Here is a 17,902-nt window from a genome sequence, read left to right on the forward strand (position 1 = left end):
AGATTCCTATCCCTGCTATATATGGATTTCTTTGTCACAGGAACAGGTATATTATGCTTTTTAGCATACTCAATAGCATCTTCTCTCCCTGTAATGTCCCACTCCCTCCATGGAGCAACGACATTTAGCTTGGGGTTCAGAGCAAAGAAAGTGAGCTCAAATCGAACCTAAAAGTTTATATAGAATTGTATTAGAATAAAGCAATTGACATGAATCAGTGTTGAGCCAAATATTAAGACTTGCTTGATCATTTCCTTTTCCTGTACATCCATGGGAAACGGCATCAGCTCCAACTTCTTTGGCAACATCAACCATGGCCTATCAGTCAGAAGGTATCAATCAATATATTTTCATATAAAGCAGAAGAAAGATAAGTTCATTCCACTATCATCATTATGATTCTTTTTCAGTACAAAAATAATGAATACTGCACAGAAAGCTAACAGAAGGACGTGCCTTTCCCAAAGAATATGAACATATTTCAAGTAGAAATACCTTTGCAATTACAGGTCGCGCCATTGAGGTCCCTAGCAAATACTTCCTCTCGTAAACTGCACCAGCACGAAGGCAAGGAAATACATAATCTTTTACAAATTCCTCCTGCAAGTCTTTTACCACCAATTGACAAGCCCCGCTGGCTTTGGCTTTCTCTTCTAAACCTTCCAATTCTTTTATACCCTATGAAACTTAGCTTTTTTAAGACATGCATGCAGCAATTAAGCAACAAATTGGGTAAAGAAACTCCCCAAATCAAAAGTGTAAAATCTTAAAAAAACACCTTTTACAATAAAAGTTTTACACAGCAACAATCATGATTACAAAAGATGAATACAAAATCTCACAAGTCACAACATACTTGGCCAACATCAGCAGTGAAGCAAACGACTTCACAACCATAATTTTCTCTGCAACAACAAGATCAATAAAAAAGATATAATAATAATAATAAGATACAAACTAAAAGGTAAATTGGCATTGAGACGAATAGTTAATTTTAGTCCCCTGCTTTACTACAAAACTAAAGCTTAGTTAAAAACCCAAAAGATCATCTGCACATTCCCCAATGGTCTTTGATCTCCATTTAGACATTCTAATAAAAAAAATTAACTTTTGTTTTTATTTGAAATCAGTGATTGTAATAGAAAAATGGGGGAAAGAAAAAGGAGAAAAAATTATATATACCTGAGCCATGGAACAATGACTGATGTATCTAATCCACCACTGTAAGCCAGCACCACCTTATTCAATTTTCCACGCAGGCCACCACCTGCAGGTCCTTCAATTGCTGCATGTCAAGTAACAACTTTGAAATTGGAAAAGAAAGAAATTCACGAAAATTGGGACCTTTGGTGTGAAGGGAAGGAGCAGTAACCGGAGATGCATTCATCTCAGCCATTGTTACAAAACACAGCACTTCACAAGGACAGCTCCTGATAGTGTATAAAACAATGTATGTAACAGAAAGAGCAGAGCCCTTTGTCCTATATATCTCAATACTTTGATTTTTAATATAAATAAAACATTTACAGTTTTAAATTTAGATGAATTTAAATTTACTTTATTTTATTTAATGAGACTATTCTTGAAATACATTTCTTTAATCAAAGTTTTATTTTCATTAATTCTCTTTTATATTTATTATCATATAATAGTTTTGATAAAAATTATTGGAAACAAAATTCCGTGTTTGTTAACGAACTTTTTTAATTTACGTAAATTAATTATTTTTCTTAAACATTAAAATAAACTAAAAGAGAGAACATGAAAAATAATAAATGGCAAAAATTAAATTCTTGATGCATCAAAAGACAAGAAAGAACAAAAGTTAGAAAACAATGGGACCACGTACAAGGAGGGGCTGAACCCTTTTGTCCTGTAGTGTAGGTGATGTTAGTACATAATTGTATTCATAATTAATATAGATATAAATTATAAATTCCTAATTAAAACTAATAATTATATGCCAAGATTTGAGTGCACTAAGAACCAAAAAATATCATTATTACCAAATGACTTTTTGTCACAATTATCAACTTTTCAAAAGCCAAAACAAGGAAAATATGAATATTAAGTGTAATAAATAATAGTAATTTTAGTTTTAGAATTTACTTTTTAAACATGTATGACTCAAAGATATGTGTAAAATTATGTGTAATATATTTTAGTAACAACTTTTAATAATAAAATGATTAATTATAAAAAAAATACTGTGTATCAACCTTTTTATGTTTGTATACTTTTACTATATTTTTTTAGTATTTTATATTGTACTACGTAAATATAGAAAAATTAGTAAGGACTACAACAAAAGTTTGAATATGGGATTAAACAAAAAAGATATCTGTATACAAAAAGTGTTATCTAAATATAATTTGTACTAAATATAAACGGTGATTTTTATTATTTGACTTGGAATATTCGTCATTTCACGAATATTTTATTTTATTTTCTTTATTTTTTCTAAGTAAAAACATTATCTTATCAACGTCATGGACAATATCTTATCTATTCAGCTTGTCTTCATTTTTTCTTTCCTTTTATTTTTCGAACACATTGCGCATATAAAACGAAATCATGAAAAGTAAAGAGAAAGATGTTTACAATTATTTTACAGGAACGAAACAAGACTGTCCGGTGAAGAAGAAAAGAGAAAAGTGGAATAATAACTTTTTTGTAGACAACTGTTGTCTAGATATTCTCAGAATTTCTTATCACAAGAAACAATTTTACAATATAGTATAAATAAAAATAACATTAAAAATAAAAATCATGTAAAATATTATAGCTCACAAACCTTTCTTCCATTAAAAGTTCTGTACAAGAAACCAATTTTCCATCTCCAACGCTCACAAATTTTAGTTTTAGAATACAAAAACATCACTACAAGTTGCTCAAAAGCGATCAGAAAAAAAATATTATAGCCCAAAAGAGGATGAACCAGTAAGTGTACTGGCTTCTTACAAGTTGCTGTGAAAAAATGCAAGAGGGATCTCCAATCTATCTATTGTTTGTACATTTGAGGTTATATAAATAGAAACATTATTTGTTTCCATCTATACTACTGTTGCTGCAAATTGCACCACTGATAACAATCATAGTCAAAGCAAACAGACTTCTGAAAATCTGATTTGAATTCAGGATGAAAGTTAAATTCTATCATTTTATTAAAAATCTAGAGACCTGATAAACATCCCCAGTACTCTCTAACTTCAATCCACATTTTTAAACAAGATTAATAACATTTTGAAATTAAATTAACACTTAGATGCCCTGCTCAAGCATTGCTCGAACTCTCATTGGAAGACCATAAAGACGGATGAAGCCAGCAGCATCAGCTTGATCATATATCTGGCCACTTTCAAATGATGAGATGTCTTGCCTATAGAGGCTAAAGGGACTTGTACGACTGGTTACAGTAACAGAACCTTTGTACAATTTCAAAGTCACAGAACCTGTTGTGGTCTCTGTGATCTTCTGCATAAAGGCATCCATGGACTCCCTAAGAGGATCAAACCATCTGCCAGCATACACTAACTCTGCATATTTAAGGGCTAATGAATCTTTCACTTGGATTGTTTCTCGATCAAGTGTCAAAAACTCCAACTCACGCGCAGCTGCAAACAGAATGGTTCCTCCAGGAGTTTCGTAAACTCCACGGCTCTTCATACCCACAAGCCGATTCTCAACCATGTCAATCCGGCCAATTCCATGCCTTCCACCAATCTCATTGAGCTCAGCAAGTAATGATGCTGGTGAAAGCCTCTTCCCATTGACTGAAATGGGAAGCCCTGCTTCTATACCAATCTCAACATATCTGTAAAACAAGTAATGTGTTCTTTCAAAAATTACAGTATAAAAGTAACTTGGAGGCTAAATATAAAGTNAAATCACAAGAAACAAGCTTACTCTGCTTGATCAGGAGCATCTTCAGGGTCTACAGACATCATGTACATGTCCTTCTTGGGTTCATTAGCTGGGTCTTCCAAAATATCTCCCTTCAATGTCACATATATCATATATCAGAAAACAGCAACATGACATTTCANTTCCAAGTAGTTTTTTAGCNTACCTCGTGGCTAAGGTGCCAGAGATTCCTATCCCTGCTATATATGGATTTCTTTGTCACAGGAACAGGTATATTATGCTTTTTAGCATACTCAATAGCATCTTCTCTCCCTGTAATNTCCCACTCCCTCCATGGAGCAACGACATTTAGCTTGGGGTTCAGAGCAAAGAAAGTGAGCTCAAATCGAACCTAAAAGTGTATATAGAAATGTATTAGAATAAAGAAATTGACATGAATCAGTGTTGTGAGCCAAATATTAAGACTTGCCTGATCATTTCCTTTTCCTGTACACCCATGAGAAACGGCATCAGCTCCAACTTCTTTGGCAACATCAACCATGGCCTATCAATCAGCAGGTATCAATCAATATGTATACGGAGGAAGATGAGTGCATTCCACTGTAATCGCTATGACTCTTCTTCAATATACAGAGTAAGTACTGCGCTAGAGCTAACAGATGAAATGACTACCAAAAATGATCCATATGCCAAACTTTCAAGCAAAAGTACCTTCGCAATTACAGGGCGAGCCATTGAGGTACCAAGCAAATACTTCCTCTCATAAACTGCACCAGCACGTAGGCAAGGAAATATATAATCTTTAACAAATTCCTCCTTCAAGTCTTTAACCACTAATTGACAGGCCCCACTGGCTTTGGCTTTCTGTTCTAAACCATCCAATTCTTTTATGCCCTATAAAATGTAGTGTTATAACGACATGCAAATGCAGCATTTGAATAACAATTTGGATAGAACAATTTCACGAGTCTGAAGCTTAAAAACTTAAAACACCTTCTCCAGTAACACAATTTTTCACAACAACTATATTCACTACAAAAGAAAAAGAATTGTAAAACTCGCAACATACCTGGCCAACATCAGCAGTGAAGCAAACAACTTCACAACCATAATTCTCCCTGCAACACCAAAATAATTAAATAATATATTAAAACAAGAATACAGCGAAACAGGTACATTGCCAGAAATAGGAATCATCAATTTAGCTCCCATGGTTTACCAAAAAACTACTGTAGCTTTTAGTTAAAAAATCATCAATACAATTTCATAAAGGGTCTATGATTTCGGTTTCCACATTCTAAGAAAAATTCAAACATTCTTGTTTAAAGAAAAATCAGCAATAAAAACAGCTTGAGCTCTAAATCGATTAGTATTTGTCATTTAGATTTCAAAATATAAAACAAAAGTGGCGGAAAAATCCAATATTGCAAACTTGCAACAGAAGCCTAGTAGAAAAATGGGAAAAAAAAAGGATGAGCAACATCTATACCTGAGCCATGGAACAATGACTGATGTGTCTAAGCCACCACTGTAGGCCAGCACCACCTTATTCAATTTTCCACGTAGGCCACCCTTCACGGTTTCAGAAACTACCTCTGTATCACTGCGAGCAGCTGCTTTAATGACTGCATGTCAAGAATTTTTTTAATATTACTACAGACAGTGAATTTAGATATCAAATAGATCGAAATCAGCATTTCAAGCAACAAAATTGAGGGGCCTCAAATGACCTCGTGTTTTCAACACAAATCATCCATATTCCAAGAAACCACAAATTACTCCTCCAGAAACTTATTTGTCTATTGCTATTGTGACACAGTTTTGGTAATTTTAAAATACTTGAGATTCAAACAGGAAAAATATATGTTTAGAGGGCTTAAAGGACCCTTCGCATGTTCTTCTATTTATATTGATAAAGAATTGATACAATATGTCGATGCAAGACTAAGGAATTGTCCTAGACTACTAGACACAAACTAGGTAGAGTAAGAATAAGATTTCCCAACACACTAGTCCCGACTTTAGTCCTAGTGATTACACTAGCATAGGTAAACTTAAGAATTATTCCAACACTCTCGTTCAAACTGGAGCATAGAAATTGTATGTATCAAGTTTAAAACAAATAAACTCAATCAAAGGTCCCTTAAGGACTTAGTCAACACATTTGTGAGTTAGTCATTTAATCCAAAAAACTCGTTACATATTTCTTTTGTCAACAACTTTTTACGAACAAAATGACAATCAATTTCTAAATGTTTAGTTATCAAGTTAAACACTAGATTTGATGCGATATGAAGAGCAACTTGATTATCACAATACATCTTCATAGTCTGGATGCCAAAGAAGTTAAGCCCTTGAAGGAACTGCTTCATCCATATAAGTTCAAACATTAACAAACATTAAGGACGCCATTTCCCTATATTTAGCTTCATTAGTCGATCGGGCCACTACATTTTGTTTCTTATTTTTCCATGAAATAATGTTTCCTCCAACAAAAACACAATATCCAGTAGTAGATTGTCTATCAATAGGAGAACATGTCCAATCTGCATCATAGTACCTAGAGACCTGAAAGCTTCCTCTATCTTCATATAACAACCCTTGCTTGAAAACCTATTTTAGATACCTTAGAATGCGAATAATAGAATTTCAGTGGCCAATACATGGAGCCTACATAAGCTTACTAACCACTCCAACTAAAAAAGATAGGTCGGGCCTTGTAATAGTGAGATAAATCAATTTTTCAACCAGCCTCCTATTAATCTCTAATGTTTTAATTGAAATGTCCACTGCAGCGAATAAAAACCCTTATAGGTACTCAGTTCTCCAATAGACTAAGGCTAAGCCATATTTTTATATCTAACCCAGAGGTGAGTTAAGCACAATTGCACCCTGCCCAAATCAGTAGAAAGAAGTCACAAAAACATACGAAATGACCCACACCACAATCTCAAATCCCAGCACCAGTGACAGCCCTGCTTACAGAGTTGACAACAGTAAGGCCAGGCCCCAAGCCCTCGATATTGCGTTGGTTTTGCTAATTCACCACTTAGATATGCTCTAAAAAGCAGAGTTTATAAATCAAGTGAATAAAGGTAATGCATCCAGATGGAAAATGGAGCTAAAGTAGATACAAAATAATTTCACCTTGAAGATTCTTGGCACCAACACTTGTTCTTAACCCCACCTAGATGCAAGACAGAAACCCAAAATACTTTTAGCGCCCACAAAAAACACAAATGCATACGTTCTTAAACATTGAACTTTCAGCTTTTAAGAATCACCTCTTTGAATGACGAAGTCTTTGCCTTCCAAAGCTGATGATACAGGAGGCTCCCTACAAAATAAAGATCAACGAAAAGAACGATAAAATGGAGAGCTTTTAGGCAAACACAAAATGAATTAATGATTTCCTTCCTTTGGTGCGGCAAATCCTCTAAACCCAAGAATCCTTACAATGTCAATGAAAATGAATGAAGGGTAATTGCTCTAACCAAAATATCTTAGCATATAAAAGTGGGGGGTTTCGATATCATGGTTAAAAGTATTAATCAAAGAGAGCGATGCAGAGGTCGGAAATGAAAAAGAAAGAAAATCACACAAAGGGCACCTGTTGTGTGTAGTGAAGGAGCAGTTACAGGGATTGAAGAGGAAGGAGAACAAGCTTTCAACTGAGCCATTGTTGCACAACACAGGTTGGGTGAGTGATGAAGTGAACTATGATATGAGAGTGTACTGTGTTAGTTTGAGCGGCGTTCCCCACCAAAGAAGGGTTTCAAGTCACATTAACACTGACGCAGCTTTATGTCAGATCTCTTTTTCTAAGGTTAAAATAATTAACTAGGTTTAAAATATTTATTAAAAAAATCATTAGGTTCAAATAACTATATATTAATTTGACCTGGTGAAGGGATGAATTTAACATTCCCCTTGCGTCAGGGAATGAAAGAAAAAATGAAAAAAAAAATGTAAGAAATGAGATCATTTAGATCAAAAATATAAATTATAAATAAATAAGTAAATTGTTAATTGTCCGATTCCTCTGCTAACATATTTTCTGTAATTAGTATATTTAAAAATAATCAAAGTAACTTTGTCGGAAAAATGAATACGGTTAAATGTTTAAATATTGAAATAAATTTTTAAGTAAAATAAAAGTTATTAGAAAAGTTGAATAAATAAAACAACAAGCTAATATAAATTACTCCATGGTACTGGCATCTAAATTATTTTATATTCTATTTTAGTTATTTAATTTGTTGTGATATAACTATAAATATCAATAAAATGTTAGTTGTATGAAATAATTAATTATATCAAAAATAATAATTATTAGTATAACTGATTATTAATGCAATTAAATAAATATTAATAAAATATTTATAATATAATTTATGTGAAGATATAATTAAGTTTTATCACATAATTAATTTGTGTCTTTAGATATAATTAATGCGTAGATATATATAAATATTGTTTTAATTTTCAAATACGATAAATGTTCTTGCAAGATAAATAGATCATATATACCTATTTATAGCATTCTTTTTTGGATCTAGTATATGATCAGGGAGGCTCAAGTTTTTTTTAATCGTGATTTAAATTGTATTTTACCTTTAGTCCTTGCTTAATTATGTTTAAGTGTTGATTTTGCCTTGTCTACAATCTCAGTTACTTAGGTTAAGAAATCGATAGGCAGGATAAACACGATGTACACTACCATTCATCAATTTAATCTAATTCTTTCATGCAGCACGTAATAGATTATTTATAGTCATAGCTAGATTTTCATTTATTTTATACAATATGTTTATAGTGAATTTGAATTATATATTGCATATCAATTAGTTATAGATGAGTGATTGAATGGTCATTTATCACTAGTACTAAAACTAATGAGTTTAGACAAAAAAAAGTGATTATCAAAATTTAGATTGTAATTAATCTAAAGTTTAATTTGAAAATTATAAATATAGGTTTAAGATAAAAAAAATGTATTCACTTTGACATCACAATATCTTCTACACGTAACTTTCTAGTGTGACCAAACGAAACTTTAAGACGAAAATAAACATTCAGATTTTCAGATATTCGAGACATAAGTAACATAGTAAACAATTAACATCAATCTCATAACCAATATAAACTGTACTAACAAAAATAAGTTAGTATGAGATAATTATTTCAACAAAAATAAATTTGTAAAACTATAGTACAGTATAGTAAAAAGTGTAGTAACAAATTATTAAATCAACAATAAAGTATAAATTAAAAGAAAAAAAGACATTAGTTCATGCTTTTAATGGAATGCATATGACTAGTCATTTATTTCCAACATAACCTTTTATATGTTTTTATTGTTATTTTATTATCACATAAAATTTCACAATACATGTCACTTCTTTATTTTATTTTTTAATATTTATGTTTGACCCTCTACATGTTGGACACATTTCTATGATTTAACTATTTATTTGATATTTACTTATTTTATTAGATCTATCGTTGTGAATCTAGATTTATAAAAAAAGAAAAAGTTGTTTTTATGAAGCTCTCACTTAAAAGACTAATAAAAGACTCACTTCTCAGTGATATTTGTTCAAATTATGTTTTCAATTATGGCTAACTGGTCTTAACTTTTTTCGGCTAAAAATATATGTATTTATCACATCAAACCTTCCAAGTTGACGACCACTTGTTGTGTAGTTAGTGTTTTTCTTATTGAACTTAGTTATCTATGAAGCTCTCATTTAAAAATGGGTTCTAAGATTGATACAAACTTAACAAGAAATTCTAATATTAACGGCTAACCATGATTTAATAACAATTCAACTACAAAGTTGGTATAAAATAATTAGAATTCCAAATAGAAACATAATTAGAATGACGGATAAAAGAACTAACAATGACACTAGTACACATTTTGAGCATAAGTAATTAGGAAACTGTATCTTTAACAATTTTTTTTGACAATTTTTTTACAACTGTTTATGTGACAGTTTATGATTGGTCTGTTTCAAATATACAAACCAATAAAATAGTAACACATAATCTGTTATCAAAAAATTATTAAAAAAAATTATTAAAATATCATGGTTCAAGCAATTAATAGCGAGCATCTACTTATACAATTTTGGAGATAAAACCTTAAGTTCATTTCCACTAAAGCATAGCTTGAGCAATGTATTTGATTTCCATCTTCTTACACCAAACTCTAAATTTTGGGTTTCTTTGTACTAGTTTTTCGCAAGTTGATGTTGTTTGGACGAAACAATCTATGCTGCATCATGCCTAATAGTGTTGACTTCAACTGTTTGTTTATCACCATGACATGTTTTGTCATGTTTGTTGCCCATACATGATTCTTTACACTTGCTTCCACTCTCATTTGCAAGGTTGTGATTGTTGGTACATCTTTCTGCCAAAAGAAATGACAATGAAAAACAACACCTATACATTTATTGAAAACATGCATATGCATCCAAAACATATTACAAATATATAACGACAAATATTTTGGTTTTATTTATTTGCGTGAGTTACGAGTGCTCAAGTTATTTTGATTACCATATACTTATTACGTGTAAGTTACAAAGAGAAAATGATAGTTACACTAGTATGTGTCACATAAAAGAACTATATCATGTTAATAAATGGAAGTTTTAGGAAAAGAGAGAAAACCTGTGTATCAAAAATCTTCTGTTTCAATAATTCAGAACTTTTCAAATCAATGCAAGTTTGATTTCCTCTATATAATGAGGAATGGAGAGTTCCCTTGATTGAGTTGGACATTTGCGGATACTTTTCAAGTGGAGAAATAATATATTCATTCGAGACTCTCCTGTTTTTTGATGTAGAAAGTAACGAAGATCGTGAAACCACCACAAGATTGGTTACTTTCCCTGCTGTTAATAAAATAATCAACTCAGTGTTTGCATTTTATGGCTTGGTTTTGAAATATTAGCCATCACTTTCAAGGGTTCTACAAGCTGCCATTTGAGCAAATGGATATTGGATGGTCTTTGAAACATTATTTTGCCCCAACAAATGATTTACAAATGTTAAACTGACTATCAAATTTCTACCATAAGATGTATAAAATAAATATATAATTGGATTGGTAATGACCTTTTTGGAGACTAAACCTTCGAGTGATTTCCCAACTGAAGATGTCCCAAATGCAAATCGAACAATCTTCAGAGGCAGATATTAGGAATGATCGAGATGAGGTTAAGGCAGTAATGGCTCCACTACATAATTGACAAATTTTTAAGTTAGTTATATTCAACCTTATTATGTGATCATGACAAAAGGTCTGAAAGTTAGGATGAAAATTTGACCTCTTGAGAAGAGGTTGAGATATACTACTAAGTGCTTTGGTTTTAAAACAATGTATTTGAAACAACATTCCAACACTTACATGGAATTTTGTTAGGTCATATAAGTAACTTCAATATATCTTGAAATTTACATGTGTTTTCATAAATATCCATGCAATGACAAGTCACCAATCATTAAAAAAAATGAATACTTTTGTTAACAGTTAATACATAATCTCATGTTTTGGGGTGAAGTTATATCCTCAATAAATGATGCAACATGTATATGTTTACCTGTGTCCTTTCAGTTCAAGTGGCTGCCCTTTAATGACAAGAAAAGGACCTTCTCCACCACCAACATCGAGCTTCTCGACAAATATCATTCCTTTTTCTGTTCCGCAAAACAAAAGACTTTCTCTTTGGTGAAGGGCAATGGAAGTTATGGCAAAAGGATAAACTTGAGTTTGCATATGCTTTCCTGAGATAAAATCCCAAACCTATAGCAAATGAAAAATAGCATCTTAATATACAAGCTCTTATAATTTGTAGAAGTAACAGTAGAAATATATAGATCCATCACCTTGCACGTGCCATCAAGGGAACTTGATATTAAAATCGAGTAGTAACTATTTGGTGCAGTTAAAAGACCTGTTATGGAGGATATATGTCCAGACAAATAATGTAATGGAGGCGGCGAACTTCTCGTTTCTTCTATGTCTAACAAACTTGCATTTAATCAAACACAACAAATGCATCAATATAAATATATATTCCATTACATACATTTGTGAGTAGGAAAAACAAATTCAGTCTTTTACCTAATCATGGACCAAACACAAATCATTCCATCATCTGAGCTAGAAATGAGAAGAGAATTGTCAAATGAAAATAACATGCAGTTTAAACATTTATTATGAGCCCTCCAAGTCTTCAACAATTTTCCACTGGTCACCTGTAACTCACAATATACATGTTAGGATTTTAGAATATCAAGTATTTGATCTTTCGGTGAATAATATCAGCATTCTCAAATGAATGTTTGTATGATTAAACGTTGTGACCAAAATTTGCCAAAGTTCAATTGATTTAAGCCAAAATTAATATATGCGTAATATGCACATGATTCGAATAAAAACATAGATCGATGAACTCAAAGTCGCTAACTAAGGAAATAATTAGCTTTTAATGGGCTGATGCATACATCCCATAGATAAACATATCCAGATAAAGCTCCTCCAACAAGATATATGCCATCATTTGTACAAGAAAGTGTCCCAATAGCCTCCACTGTGTAATTCAAAAGCGGTTGTTGAGGCTGAAACATAACAAAAAAAATAACATAAATATGAAAATGAATTCTTTTGCATAAAAATTAGTTTTGAACAATGTAATATGATAAGATATTTCATGTTAATTTACCATGACACTCATGACGTTAAATTATATGAATTACTTAAATCAACTTTCCCTCCAACACTAAACAATTTCATATAAAATATATAAAAAAAAAACTTAAATACAATTTTTATAAATAATTTGGTATTGTTTTCCAAATCAAAATATGAGTTTCATCTTGTTAAAACCTTTTATTCAATTACATGATTAACTAATTTGTGAGTCTGTTTTTATTATAAAATAACAATAAGGTTGTGTTTATTTGTGAATAATGTATTGTTTAGCATGATTTGTGTAGATGGATTATGTAACAAAGTCACGTTCACCTGTAGAGATTTAAGAGGAGGGAAAAGCTCGAATTTGCATGTTGCATGGACTTAAGAGAAGGGAAAAGCACATATTTGCCATATGTATCCCTTTTTGAATCATCACTAAAGTGTTCGGATTTGAAGTGATTTGATTAATTGACATGTTTGTCCTCGCCTCATTTGATAATTACCAATCAAAGTTTGAGCGATACGTATCCCTTTTTGAATCATCACTAAAGTGTTTGGATTTGAAGTGATTCTGATTAATTGACATGTCTGTCCTCATCCCAATTTGATAATTACCAATCAAAGTTTGAGCGATATGTATCCCTTTTTGAATCATCACTAAAGTGTTCGGATTTGAAGTGATTCTGATTAATTGACATGTTTGTCCTCGCCCCATTTGATAATTATCAATCAAAGTTTGAGTGGTAATTGATTATGGGTAATCAAAGTTTGAAGACGAAGACCGTGGCGTGAGGTTGAAGACGAAGAACATGGTATGAGGTTGAAGATAAAGAAAACGAAGTTGTATCCGAATCTAGGGGAATGTATCCTGATCCACGTCAAGCTATATCTGAATCCAAGAGATACGTATCTGAATCTAGGACCAACGTATCTAGATTCTCCTTGAACGTTATTTAAATACAAAGTTATTTTATTTTCATAATTAATTTTTATTTTATTTCTTCTTATAATAATTTTTCCAAATATTATATTTTTAAAAAATTAAATTTTTATCCATGACTATTTCACTTTATTTAAATACAAATTTATTTTATTTTCCTAATTAATTTTGATTTTGTTTACTATTATAAAAATTTTAACAAATATTTAGATTATTAATAAATATTATTTTATATCACTTTTATCACGAAGGACATTTTGGTAATCTTTATTTTTTATTAATTAAAGCAATTTTTTTGTGTGTCATATCCATCAAATGTATACACAAATTTTACCTCCAAAATTACTCTAATGTTGTGTTCGGATGAGTGAAGGTCACTGTACACGAGAATTGAGAGAGACAAATTACAAATGAAAGTAGTGTTCGCTTGAACCAATTAGAAGTGATGGATGACGATGAATTTGCAAGATGAAGGATGTTCTCCATCTTCAGTAAAGACATAAAATTTGAGTGGATTATGAGTGAAATATCCACTTTGCCCTCGTTCCATTTCATTGAAGAAGTTTGCTTATCCGAATACAGGGAGAGGTGGATTCGGTTTTAGGGAAAAATGAATTTGATTCTAAGGAGATATGGATTTGATTCCGAAGTGAATTCGATTTCAGCTCGTGTGTAAAGTCATAAAGAAATGGTATTCCATTACGAGGCTCATTGTAACCTAACATAGCTAGCTCGGTATATTTGATTCCAAAATATTATATTTTAAAAAATTTTATTTCACTTTACTTAAATATATATTTTCTTTCATTTTAAAAATTAATTTTTATTTTGTTTTCTCCTTATAATAATTTTTACAATTATATATATATATATATATATATATTATTAACAACTATTATTTTGTATTATTTTTACTATTAAGAATATTTTGGTAATCTTTAATTTCTATCAATTAAAGGATTTTTGTATCTGTTACATTAATTAAATCCTACACTAATTAATTTTTATAAACTTTACTTTCAAATTCACTTTCACTCACTTCTAAATCCTTTCAAAAAATAACAATCAACTCACTTTTAAATCTCCTCAAATTCATTCAATTCTTCTCCTTCAAATCCATCTTCTAAGATGAAATGCCTAAGTCACCTCCTAATCACTTAAAAAAAAACACACTCAAGTTCCTATCAAATTCATCTACTCCTTTCTTAATTTCATCTACCAAAGTAAACACACTCTAAATGCATAGCTTGCTTCGAAGTTTTCTTTTTTTCTTCGATACCGTATCTTAAAATAACAAATAAATTTAGAAAACCCAATATGAAAAGAAATCATCTGATAGGTTTCCAAAATTGTCACATGAGATTGACTATGTTTAATAATTCCAACCACAATAACATAAATTATGGGGTGTATATATCATATCAATTTTCTGAAATTCAAATGAATCCTTAAACTGGGATTCAAAACTTTGAAGTCCAATGCAACTGGATGTTGCTCTTTGATGACGACCTTAAATTTATCATTATCATGAAGTTAAAAAGATGAAACACCCATTTTTATTGATAATAACGTATAAAAAGCACCCATAAAATTATATTTATGTTTTGGGCAGTGATTGATTGACAACCCATTTTATTAATTTTCTAAACAATAATTTAATTTTTGTTTTAATTAAATAATTTAATTCAATATTTTATTATTATTTAGGGTTGTTAAAAAAGGATAGTAAAAAGAACAAAGTCAAAATAACTTTTGTCTTTTAATAACGTGTGTTTAAATTCACGAGTAACTTTAGAAAAGTCTATGGCAAGTAAAAGGTACATATTTCTAAATTTTTTTATCTTGTATTGATTAGATTAGATTTGACAGTGGCAAGTACCTTGGAAAAAAAATTAATTGCGTGGTGTTTATTTCATTTTTAATCATTTTAAAATTAGAAAAATAAAGTTTTTGAAAAATTTAAAATTCAGTTTAATCAAGTTTAAGTCAAGATCATATAAACAATTTTTAATTCAAAATTAAATTGCCTCTATTTAAATTATGTTGAAAAAAAATTCATTATTTGATTTGCAATTTAATACCAAATATTTAAGAAACTTAATTTAATATTAATCACTTTAATGATCCATTATAAAACTAAATAACAAAGAGTTTTTAAACATATGTTGCTGGCTAATATAAAAATGAAAAATGTTAGTAAAACACTATATCCAATACACTTATTTTAATAGTAAAAATTAAAAGAAAAATAGTATACTTAATTAATAATTCTACCTTGATTTACACTTTTAAAACTAAATTACATCAAAAAATAAATTAAATTCGACAAATGAAAGTTTGTCTAAAAAATATGTTAACACTCTTTGAGTAGGAATTGATCACTTGTAATATTGACATAAATAAATGGAGACATTGTATTTTTAGTATTTCTTTAAAAGTAAAATTAAAAGTTTTACATTAATAATTTTATTTATAATGTAATTCTTTTCCCGCATAATATGTCAAAATGAAATACTAATTTTGTTTTTCAATTTTACTTAAAAATAACAAAAAGTACATAAGAATTTCCTTTAAGTACTTTAGGATGCATGCATTTTAACAAACCCATAATTTAATCCATTGCTTGAATTTTTGTTATCAAAATTTAAATAATTCATCGTATTTTGAGCTAAATTGTGACTAAGATCTTGTAGATTTTGAAAGAAAGTAATTGAGTAGATTTGAAAAGATTTGAAGGTAATTTTTTTGTTGTTTATTTGAGTAAATTTGGAGATAAACGAAAGTGGATTTGAAAGTAAAGTTTATGAAAATTAGTGTAGGATTTAATTTATGTGACAGATTAAAAAAAATTTACTTCAAAATTCACTCTCATTTATCTCTAAATCTATTCGAATAAACAACAAAAAATTATCTTCAAATCCTCTTAATTACTCTCCCCTAAATTCATTCAAGTGAACAAAGCCTAAAGTATCATCCTAATATAATCTACAATTTAAAATTGCAATAACAGAGTTCCAGTAACTGTCAACAAAGCACATGGACAACAATGAAAAATGAAAGCAGAAAGTAGATGAAGAATATCCAGAGAATATCATAGAGCATGAAGAAAACTGAAATTAAAAAGAAAATAAAATGTGACATGTTGAAATTTACAAGGAGCTTTAATTTGAGGAACTAGGATTCTGCAAAGTTTTAATATATTATTGTTTTCATTTCTCTTAAAAGAATACCTATTAATCTTCATTTTAAAACTTTAAAACAATTTTAAAAAACCTAGTAAAAATTCTTAACTCCAATTCGAGTACCTTGTGAAAGGACCAAACAGCAATGGCTCCATCGCCGACGGAGCCGTGTCTGTTGAGTTGCGACGCCACGAGGAAGCGATTTCTCAAACACAGGAAGCCGAAAGGTGGCGAGGCACATGAAGGAATGTGAAGTAGTTTCTCTCCTGTTTCCAAATCCCACATCGACGCTCCTATTTTCATGCTCTTGTCACTGCACGCCACCACTGCTTCTCCCTCTCCTTCCATCATCTCCCTCTGTGACATCATCTCCTTTATAATTATGAGAGAGAACACTTGTAATAAGTATCTAATCAGCATGTAAAAACGAATTGAATCATAATGCAAGAAAACGAAAAATACAGTTTCGGAAATGATGATTACAACGATCGATGATGATAACTTAGAATTTGACCAATCGTTTTGTGAGAGTGTCGGAACTGGTTGCACGCTTAATCGAATGCAGAATGAGTGAGTTGGAGGATTATTGCTTGCTTTTCATAGTTTTCACCCCTAATACATGACTATTATAATATGGGTTTTAACGTGTTTACAACAAATAGCATTGAAGTGTAAATATTAATAATGATAATAGATTAATAAATACGAGAGTTAATTTCATTATTATAAGGTTAATTTCAAAAACTATGTTATAAAATATAAATAATTCATTTTTACTATTAATTAAAAGTTATAAACTTTTGATATTTAATAAATTTAAATATATACAATAATTAAAATATTGTTTTCACCTTGTCAACAGTTTACGTGAATTATAGTAGTATTTGACTTTCTTTATCACAATTTTTTATTATACTAGTAATATTATACTATTAAAGTGATATTTTTTCTGTGGTTTTAAAATTCAATATAGTTAAAAAAATAGTTAAAAGTATAGATTTAACACTTTTTACAAAGTAAATGCAATGTAATATTTTTTTAATGATATAAAGTTGTAAGTAATATAAAGAGCGTGCAATTAAATACAATTTTTTACTAATATTATATTGAAATAGTATTTATTAATTTTTATAAATTTAAACTAATTAAGCATAATGTAGTTCAAAGCTACAGTTTTAAAATTTTAAATTTTAAATTTTAAAATTA

The 17,902-nt window shown here is 30.1% G+C and overlaps 2 protein-coding genes across 3 annotated transcripts in view; both read right to left on the minus strand.

The window, feature by feature from the left end:
* LOC106769010 (argininosuccinate synthase, chloroplastic) overlaps positions 1-7,659 on the minus strand; it is an 8,515-nt gene extending 856 nt beyond the window's left edge. Inside the window, exons 1-10 of one of the 2 annotated variants that reach the window (XM_014654448.2) lie at positions 7,475-7,659; positions 7,149-7,201; positions 7,012-7,051; positions 5,354-5,489; positions 4,934-4,982; positions 4,576-4,758; positions 4,334-4,408; positions 4,070-4,255; positions 3,907-3,995; positions 3,453-3,814 (exon numbers count right to left, since the gene is read on the minus strand). In XM_014654448.2, the coding sequence (XP_014509934.1) occupies positions 3,453-3,814; positions 3,907-3,995; positions 4,070-4,255; positions 4,334-4,408; positions 4,576-4,758; positions 4,934-4,982; positions 5,354-5,489; positions 7,012-7,051; positions 7,149-7,201; positions 7,475-7,544 (1,243 nt within the window). In that variant the 5' untranslated portion in view covers positions 7,545-7,659. Of the gene's footprint in view, positions 1-2,970; positions 3,815-3,906; positions 3,996-4,069; positions 4,256-4,333; positions 4,409-4,575; positions 4,759-4,933; positions 4,983-5,353; positions 5,490-7,011; positions 7,052-7,148; positions 7,202-7,474 lie in introns of those variants that run through there. The other variant, XM_014654447.2, reaches the window with a different exon arrangement.
* A 2,301-nt stretch (positions 7,660-9,960) lies between these two features.
* Positions 9,961-12,614, minus strand: LOC106766316 (protein ROOT INITIATION DEFECTIVE 3-like). Its single transcript, XM_022782773.1, has 8 exons — positions 12,603-12,614; positions 12,385-12,498; positions 12,002-12,135; positions 11,764-11,908; positions 11,478-11,680; positions 10,993-11,114; positions 10,546-10,766; positions 9,961-10,282 (listed from the first exon to the last, which is right to left on the minus strand). The coding sequence occupies exons 1-8, from the start codon at positions 12,612-12,614 to the stop codon at positions 10,079-10,081; spliced, it is 1,155 nt and encodes a 384-aa protein (XP_022638494.1). The 3' UTR covers positions 9,961-10,078.
* Between the last annotated feature and the right edge of the window lie 5,288 nt (positions 12,615-17,902).

The sequence above is a fragment of the Vigna radiata genome, chromosome 7 (genome assembly GCF_000741045.1).
Source record: "Vigna radiata var. radiata cultivar VC1973A chromosome 7, Vradiata_ver6, whole genome shotgun sequence".
Lineage (NCBI taxonomy): Eukaryota > Viridiplantae > Streptophyta > Magnoliopsida > Fabales > Fabaceae > Vigna > Vigna radiata.